We start from the raw sequence: 10000 nt of genomic DNA, 5'->3' as shown, positions 1-10000 counted from the left end.
TTTGAATTACATCTTTTTTATTTTGTACAAAAGAATTAACTTAACACAGTAACATGGTGTTATTTACACAACTTACTAGACTGGCTTGCATTCCGTTACTCTACTGGTGCCATGCATGGGAGAGGATCTCTTCTTAATTTCCTTTTCAGTAACCTTCAGTTCCTTATTTTCTTCAGTGTAAAATAAGATACAACCTAGTGTAAAAAATCTAGATGTATTTGTACAATTATCTGTCACTTATTTACAATTCTGTTCACAAATCGCACGTTCTACCTCTCAAAATTCACAATACATGTGTGTTACACACGCCTAGTATTCTTTTATGGTATGTTGAACCCATCCCCTGATGTTGTACATTTGAAACGTTTTGCCATAAGACTGAACTCAGTGGTAATTTGAACTTAAAATGTTTTGGAAAAGAATGTGTGCCTGGGAAAAATTATAAATTATAATTCCCTAACTAATACCATAAATTGCTTATATATTTGCATATCACTATGCATTATAGCATATATTTGGACATCTGAAGTATAAGACTGAACATCTGAGTTGTAAAGTCTTTAATCCTACACATGCTTCACAAGTACAGGACCTTTTTAAATCTTAAAAGAAAAGCAGTGCATTTCAATACAATTTTGAAAACCTGTAGTGAAATTCAACAAGGTCAAGCAATGTTTTTGATCTTGAACAATCAATTCTAAATTCCACAACTGAAAAAAGTAATGGTTAAAACATAAATGCATACTGAAAAGGTAAATAAATGTTGAAATAAATTTGGAAAAACTGTTGGTGCTGTAGTAATGCTACACAAATACTTTTTTCCATTAAGCATAACAAATGGAAGGTCACCTTTGAAATAGAGTGAAAAATAATATCCCTGTTTATGTTGTGACAAAAGCAAGAGAGAGAGAGAGAGAAAGGAAGAAGAAAAAGAGGGTATGTTTCATATCCTTTTTAACAAGAAATACAAATACCACTTCTTCCATCTGCAGTACAACTGGAATGTTAACATCAATAACCTTCAGAAACCATGCCACAAGGTATGGATAGGTCATATGATATTCATACAAATAAAGTATCTGCATGACTACTAACTGAATCCTTTCCATTTTGCAAAATACTTTAGGAATCAATATTTTTCAGACAACTATAACAGACTTTAAGACAAGACATTTGCACTTGGACTGTTAGATTTCTGTACATAAAGCTGAAAGGTTTGGGCTGGTAGTAATAATGCATGTACAGCACTGAGTAACAACCAAGCAAGTCATCCTAGATTATAACCTGTAACCTAATACCTATAATGATCGCAGCTCTTGTTACACAAGCAAAAACATTGAATTCAACTGCCATCTAGCACATTTATCTGTGAATAAATAATGTATCTATTAATATTAACAATGATTCCATCATCAATAATAGTAACACAATACAAGCAAAGAACTAATAATAGAATGAAAATAATAAAGTCATAATAATAATAATACAGAAATCCTATTATCATACTGCTGAGGTCATTATAGGTTATATTGTTACAATTTGTACTTGTACTGGCACCTCATACACTTGGTAGTGTAAATGTACCAAGATCTCATTCATCTTCATAGGCAGCAAGTCCCTAGATCAGCCACTTTTCTGAATCACTACACTGCAAGTCACTAAGAACTCACTGTTCTGAATAAATTTCAGACCAACTTTTGAAATCCAGAAATTTATACCACACAGGCTCTCCTCAACTCTGTAAAAATACTGATCTAGTGCACAACTGTAGCTATCTGATGACAGAGGTAACCTTTCTATAAAGGTAAAGTATCCTTTGGTAGATGCAATGTACAATGGATAGCAACATTTCCGCTCATACTTGCTAAAAAGTACAATTCACCTGTATAACAACTTTTCCTAAGCAAGCACGAAAATAATCATTGGAGCATGTTACTAAGGTATGGTATACAGACTCCAATCTGAAGCTAATGTGTTTCTTGTCATAAACACTGCTACACTTTCCTCATCACAGTTACCAAGAGATCATGGACAACCTTTCTGAGCCAGAGTGGCTTCATAATCATATAAGAGTAAAATATTTTACTTCAGATTCACATAATTCACCATTTCGTTTTTTCCGTGTTATTCTCATAAAAAACGTTTTCATATTTGCTAGAATATTTTTCAAAGCCCATATGTACATATCTTTATGCACAAAATGTTTTAAATAAAGAGGATTCTACATAGATAATCTATGCATATATTTTTGTTTTGCTTTGAAACAAATAATACAGGTTGTCAAATAATAAAATTCATATCAGTGCAAGAACTACTTATACCTTGTATGATGATAACGCTGAAAATTACATGAACATTGAGAACAAAATTTTCTGTAACCAAACTTTCTTTACAAGAAAACTAAGGGTGAAAAAAAGGTAAAGGGTGACAAAATATTTCAAGTACACAAGGACTGCATGCCAGCAGTTTAAAACTTCCAAGACCTGCTTGACTGACAGTTTTATAGTTTACTCCCATTAGAAGTTATAAAAATAAAGGGGTCAAAACTATCACTTTGCTGCTCTATTTTTTTTCCTTTCAGATCTGACCATACATAACTTTGCACAAAAGATCTGCAAGGACACATCAGAACATCATCCCTTTATCTAACAACAAAGGGTATCTTTGAGGACTCCTACAACTTTCTTTGGAATTAACTGAAAGTCAATGGCCAGAGTCACATCAAGTCCTGGATTAACTGCCGCACCACAAAGGTAGAATCATTTGTTCAGTATTTTCTTGTCCCTTACCACTTCTTACTTCCTTTGAATTTATTCTGAAATAACAAAAATATGGAAAAGGACTTTACAAAAGAACCATGTACCACTTTGAACATCAATAACCAATTTCTTGAATGGTTTATATAACTTATTTATCCTCTTTTTCATTCACCTAAATACTGTTAACAGTCATCAATAAATAGAATATTACTCCAACAATTATATATTACAACATAACATTACACCATCTCAATGCCCTTGGTAACTTTTTAGCATTACATGCCCAAAACATAATCAAGGGATGCTTTCCAAATGCAACTATCCACAAATGTGCCCACCAACTTTGCCAGTTCCATCACAAACTTCATTGCAAATCACTTTCAAGAGAACTCAATACTGGAACGTCAAAGAAGTCGCAGACACCCTCAGTTTCATCTAAGTTGAACATGTAGTCTCTTTCCGATGGAGGGGGGCTTAATCGCAGGAGAGGAGCAAACACTGGAAAAAAAATGTGTTGTACAGCAAACTGGAGTTCATAACAAAACCTGAACATTATTAAAGAACAAGTCTAGCACAAGAAACCTACTTACTGGAACATAATCATAATCAGTTATTAAAAATAATAAGATAAAAAATAAAGAACAATTCAAATTATCACATATTACTAAAAAGATTAACACTGTTCAAGCCAATTCTTCTTTCAGTAATTGTAGCACTTTTAAAACTGAACCAGAAATATACCTATTTTATCATTATTCTTATGTAAGGTGAATCAAGTTATGAAACTACCAATAACTTATTAATCATTACCTCAGCAAACTTTGAGTAAAAATGAACACTGGTTACAGTCAAGCATTATATTCTGAACCTTCTAAATATATTACAAGATATTTGAATACAAATAATGTAAATGAATACTCACTTTCTGCAGATATCAATTCTTCTACAAGGCCTTCTCCCATTGTTGACAGCATTGTGTCTAGAGGAAATGCAGAAAAAAAAAATATATATATATATTATGCAATATACCTTGGTTTGTTTTAATGAAGGTTACAGATGCATTATCAAAAATAACAGGTCTGGCAGCTGGTTATATTACTTTTCTGTGCCTTGAAAGGCAATATTACAGTTGAACAGACTTGAGCAATTTACTTCTCTATTAGAAGTAGACACTATGAAACCATGTGGGGCAGTGGGGCAAAGGTAGACGATGGAGGGTTTCAGGATAGTCCCTATGAAAATCTCTGGCAACCATACACTTCAATTACAGGAATTGTTAATTTCTGATGAATTCCATATCCCTGTTCCAAGTATGGCATCTGGTATTTTTTTAAAGCTAATTACATAATTTAGAGGGAACAGGCTGCCAATATTCACTACTTGCATCTGGAAATCATTGACTTATCATTCATTTAGTTTGTTTAGGGGACAAGAATATCAACTTTGCCCCTTTTTAGTAAGGATGGTAAGCAAGTTTCTTGGGATACATTCTTGATTTTTGGAAAGTATGATGAAAAATCATCATTTGTTTAATTTATCATCCTACAAAATTTTAGATCTGATATAATTTCTTCTTGCAAAATTAGGAAGAGATCTTAGCAACAATATTCTAACAATCATTTCCATTATTTTGTATTTTGACTGACACAATATGTAAACTACTGCTTCATCTAACAGGAACTTATCACCTACATCAAGTCCCCTTGCTTCATACTGGAGGCAGATAGGTTATGTACATTATATATGAAAATTGATCCTGTAATTTTTACCACTAAGTTCAAGTCTGGATAACTATTTCTGGTATGTTTACTCAGTGTCATGATCACTCACTGATGTTCTGCTTCTACCCTCCCCCTTCCATACAACCATCCCTTTTAACCCCCACAACACAAGGTCCTCTCTTCTGTCTAGTGTTAAGGTACTCCGCCTTGAATTCCCGACTAGCTAGGTGGATACAGACTATGTAAAAGAACAAAAACAACAACAACAACAACAACAACTGATTCTTGAAGCCCTGGTTCTAATAATCAGGCTGTACTCTGGTCCCTAAACCACCACAGGCTAGACAGCTTCCCACTTTCTTTATACTACATTTACATTCTCTAGGGATAAGGCATCTAAGACTGGCTTCAAAATATTTTCTGAATGGTTAATGGTTAAAACAAATGAATGTGCTAGACATTGAAAGTCCTATAGTACCATGGTAAAGTCTTGTGGCAAAAAGGGTAAAAATGATTGACAGAATGTGTTAATGTCAAGTTGTAGAGTACTACAGGATAGTAGTTAGTGAAAAAGGGTAGTGGAAGAGCAAAGGATGTAAAGTGGGTATAAGAAAAAAGGGAAAGGGGGTTAAGGGAACAGGGCAATTAGTAGGAGAATAATATGGGGCAGGAGATAAGAAAACAAGAGAAGGACACTGAGTCCCATGAACATCCAGGTGGTAGGAATATGGATAATGAGGAAAGAAGTGATGGTACACATGGACGAGAGGATGGGAGAGAGTGGGGGGAAGAGGTATAGGGGACACTTGAGGAGGAGGAGGAGGAGGAGGAAGGGTCATGTTTAGGAAATTTTGGATGTACTCTGGAGGGGAGTTGGGTGGAGAGGACTGAGAAATAAAGTTTTTCTTATGAGGAGCTAAACACAGATATTTAAGGGGCAGAGGATGAGGTGGATGCAGGTGAGGATGTGGCAAGAGAAGATAGAGTGGAAAGTTTAGATTGCTTGGTACTAAAGGTAAAGAGAGAAAGAGAGGCAACAGCAAAGTTTAGGATTAAACCCATTAACGCCAGAATATTTTGAAGCCGAAAATAAAAGATTCCGGGTGGCCCACCCGCCCGCCGCGGCCCACTGCTGTGTTAGAGCAAGAGCCCCCATACAGCGTCACACTGGCGGGACGCCTAGCAATGTTTATTTTTTCAGGTGTCTTCATATGTGGGACACCCGTCATTAGTAGGTTAAAGATTTAGGTTTAGTTTAAATTCTATTTGTTATAATGGATTCTAAATCTCCCCGTGTGCAAAGGATGGATCCCGTCCACTGGCCGTGCGCGGGATTGAACGCACGTCTGCAAGATTGCGAGACTAACACCCTAACCGCTGCGCTAGAACAGCACACGTGGTAGAGATTGGAGTAAATGGACTTAAAATGGGAAAAGAAATTGATTGGGGGAGAGAAGGAATATAGGTACAATGGTAATGGGCAGAGGGGAAGAGATGCTGAGACATTTTGAAAGGATGGGAGAGGAGCGGAGCAAAGAACATTATCGCAATAGATGCTTCCTGTCTAGCTTCATACAGAGCAAGGTCTAGTAACTTGAATGATCACAACCAGGTTGGGCAAACAGAAGGCAGCAGGTTGAGGAGCGGGGTGGCCAAAATGCCAACATTTCTGACATTTGAAGAAGAGGGGAGATGGTCAGACAGGACAGGACAGGTCTATCTCGGCAATACTGGGGTAGGATTTATGGCAGCCTATTGAGAGGAATAATGCGGCACTGTATTTTTATTGCATCAAAAACACCAATGCTTGTAGACAAGGGAAGCAGCTGTGGAGATGGAAATAGGTCCAGTCCAAGTATTAAGGAAGGAGTAAGGCTGGGCAGGAGTAGGTTTGCCAGTGAGGTTAGTCAGGGTAGGTAATGCATGAGCATTACTATTACATAGTGTGAACAATCAGAACAGCTCCAATAGGAAACTTTGGCTACTCATTTTGGAGATGTTGTTGAATGAGGAGGGTATTAACAGAGTAAGGGGCTGTAGGGGGATTCATAAACAATCCCACTTGACTGGGATAAAAAGAATACTTAAAACATTTGCTGAGGTGGAAGTAGAGAGAGGGAAGAAGAGGTAGTGAAGGAGAAATGTAGGGAGGAAGACAATAAGGACAACATGTAGTAATAGGAGGTGACTGAAAATGATGAATACAGTTCAGGAGATGGAGGGGAACGTTTAGGAAGAGAGGAAAGGATATATTCTGTAGGCTGAGTAATGAACTGGGTGGATGATACCATGCTTAAATATTGACTCAAAGTCACAACCAGAGTTGATGGCTCTAATCTGGCTTCAAAATGCTTTTAATATAAGAAATGTATAATAATATTTAACCCAATGATATATTTACCCATAGGTGGTTCAAGAAGCACTAGAGTCATCAAGGATTTCATCACAAGGCCTACATGACCTTCCTAATAACTTTATTACTTGATTTTTTGAAAAGGAGTGTTACTCTTTATCAATACTAATATTAATAATTATGTTATAATAATGATGATGATGATAATAATAATAATGTTAATGAGCAAACAAAAATGTTTCTCCAAAATTTATGGACTGGGGTAGACAGGTATGATCAGGTAGGCCTAGCTAACGCCTTAGTGACTAAGAGCTTGTGCAGCTTCCTATGTGTAAACAAAATATACATAACCAATCATAATGGACAGTGTATGTACATGCCCCCAATGGGTATATTTTGAAGCAGAAAATAATAGTTTCCAGGCGGCTACAAGATCGGCACATGGGGCTGGCCGCGATGTATTTGGTGTGCAAGCTCCGATCCAACATCACACTGGCGGGATGCCCGGCAATGTTTATTTTTACGGGTGTCTCATATATGGGACAGCTGTCGTAAATAGGTTAACATACAGTCAAGATGATCAAAGACTATCTTTCATCAATGCTGTGAAATTGTGGGCTGTGGGCAAGAATGCTCTACATCTAGCACCCATAGTTCTTGTTATATAGTTTGGCTTGGCCTAAGGCTTGCAATCCCTGACTTGAGTTGTCTCAAAGTCAACAAAGTCAAGTGGAACTTTGGCTTTAAGAATCAGAACCTAAGTCACTGTAGTGAAGATGAGACAAATGTACATTTCCTATTGTATCGACAAGGTTTGCCTTAGCGAACTTGTGAAATAAGTGGGAGGGCTTGTCATTCTTATACATATATATATTCAATTTCATTAACTTTTACTTAATATATACTTACTGTGCAAACTAATATTTGGTTTGATTTTGCTAATCTTTGAGAGCTTTAAAAATGTGAATCTCAAAAATATCAAATATGACCTTTTAGAGCAAAATAAATTGCCGTTAATCTAGATTACTTATTCTTAGTAAAACATTTTAAAGTTCTTAATTTCACAGGTAGACATATTTTGTATGTTGCATTTGATGAGTGCATTGTGATATATCAATCTTAGTTTAATCTTAATCTCTATCTCGTTTTCTCTCTGTGTGCATGCCTGCACGTGTATGTATGTACATACACTGAGCATTCACTTACCGGTTGTGTGGGAAATATTTGTGTTCACAAAGCTATCCTCTCGAAGTTCTTGTTTTATATTTGCTACAGGCATAGGGAGCATATCTTCAACCTTCTCATGTTTTACTACTTCAGCTGTAAACAGATGGAAAATATTTTATTTATAACTTTGTCAGAAGTAATCATAATAATGAAGGAAATCTGTCAAGCTTGTCATATGTATGAACCCTTCAATCCTGATGATATGACCATAACGTTATGAAAAAATTTGGATGGGGTTTTGGGTGATGGCCAGGGAGACAGAAAAGACTCGCCACAAGAGCACAAATCTCTCTGAGGATGCATTTCTCCCACTGAAAAATAAGTGTGGAATGTGGTGTCCATGAGCCATGACTGGAAGAGCAATGGCTCCAAGGAAGATGCAATTTCCAAGCTCAGCATCCTAATCCTGGCTTCTGACATGCGGGGCAGGTTGAATTAAAAAAAAAAAAAAAAAAAAAAAGGAAAAGGAAAAGGAAAAGGAAATACAAATAACAAAACGATACATATTTTTCTTTTTCTTGCACTGAGTTATGGACTACCTAGAGGGATGATATAATCTGTGCAAGGAAAACAGGTTATTACCATCTGGAGAAAGTAAATCAAATGACAAATATGGACATTGGAAAATGGTACTTATGCATACAAAGACAAAATAATATTGCAAAGGGGCGGAATAGAGTCTTGTCACCGTATATGAGTGTTCTTGTACGCCCTGCCTACAAGCCTAAAGGCCATATTTTGTTCCATGTGAATGGCGTGAAGCAACGGGATCAAAGAGTTTGAATAAGGTTTGAATACATCACTATCATTAAAGCAATGACAGATTTCTTTTCCTCTTTCTCAGTTGATCAACTAAATAACTTGTATTATAAATTGTACATTCTTCATATTCTTCTGTGGTCATTCAGTATTTTTAAATTATCTAAAACAAATTAGAAACTAAACTAAATTTGGAAAAAAAGAAAGAAATAGGAAAATAAATTACCTGGCTGTGTTGATGAAATAGCTGCAGCTGCAGCTGCTGCTGCCTGTTCTTGTCTTTTACGCGCTCTTCTAGGAGCTAAGGCTTCTGTTACACTACTAACTCCTGCTGATGCTTTGCGTGGCACCCGACGCGATACAGAAGCAGTTTCTACACTATCTACACCCTGGAAGTAATTTTTATAATAAAATATTTTATCATAATTCATACACAGACATTCTTATAAATAAAAGGAAGTATATGACCAATTAAATCACAGATCAATTTCAGTTTACCTCTGGATGAGAAGGACTTCGTGTGGGTGGAGTATGTGCAGTTGTGCCTTTCTGCGGGGTGGAACGTGGGCGAGTGAAAGGTGCCTGGCTACAGGGAGGGGAGGAGGATCTCTTTATACCCCGTGGTTCAGTCTCTTGTTTCATTACACCAGTTGGAGGAGGAACCTGTATTATAGTATCAAAAATATAATTCAATAGTGAGTATGAGGCTAGAGTAAACAATGTGGAAGAATTACTTTTTCTTTTCAAACCTACTGCCTTCTTTACCACAATCAAGGCCAACATCACCATTAAATCAATATATACTCAAACTAAATTTCATATAGCCAACTCACCTGCACAACCAGAGGTGGAGTGTGCTCCTGCTCTTGGTTGACTAGCAAGACATAGATAGGGCCACTTTCTGACTTGAGGTGAATTTGATATTTTTTGTCACCATTAACCTGCAAATTTTCCATGAAGTCAAGAAAATAATTCATATAAGAACGTGGATGAATAGTCACAAAGACAATGAAAAAAGACATGGATAAGAATTATTGTATAATATAACCTGTTGACATGCTTATTATATATGAAGTACAATACAACTTTATCTCATAAATTCTGTTTACACACACACAAACATGGCTCTTAAAGTGCTCAGTCACCGAGGAATTAATTGCCAGGCCTCTCCGACCTCACCT

General features: G+C 36.4%; 1 protein-coding gene across 1 annotated transcript in view; it reads right to left on the bottom strand.

Moving 5' to 3' along the window:
* LOC113800338 (transcription factor E2F5) overlaps positions 1-10000 on the bottom strand; it is a 31085-nt gene continuing 21085 nt past the window's right edge. Inside the window, exons 4-9 of the mRNA XM_070132166.1 lie at positions 9653-9760; positions 9318-9482; positions 9046-9208; positions 8040-8153; positions 3682-3738; positions 1-3257 (exon numbers count right to left, since the gene is read on the bottom strand). Of these exons, the coding sequence (XP_069988267.1) occupies positions 3124-3257; positions 3682-3738; positions 8040-8153; positions 9046-9208; positions 9318-9482; positions 9653-9760 (741 nt within the window). The 3' untranslated portion in view covers positions 1-3123. The remainder of the gene's footprint in view (positions 3258-3681; positions 3739-8039; positions 8154-9045; positions 9209-9317; positions 9483-9652; positions 9761-10000) is intronic.

Source organism: Penaeus vannamei, chromosome 17 (genome assembly GCF_042767895.1).
Source record: "Penaeus vannamei isolate JL-2024 chromosome 17, ASM4276789v1, whole genome shotgun sequence".
NCBI lineage: Eukaryota > Metazoa > Arthropoda > Malacostraca > Decapoda > Penaeidae > Penaeus > Penaeus vannamei.
The sequence above is the reverse complement of the archived record's forward strand: the minus strand, read 5'-3'. Positions and strand labels throughout refer to the sequence as shown.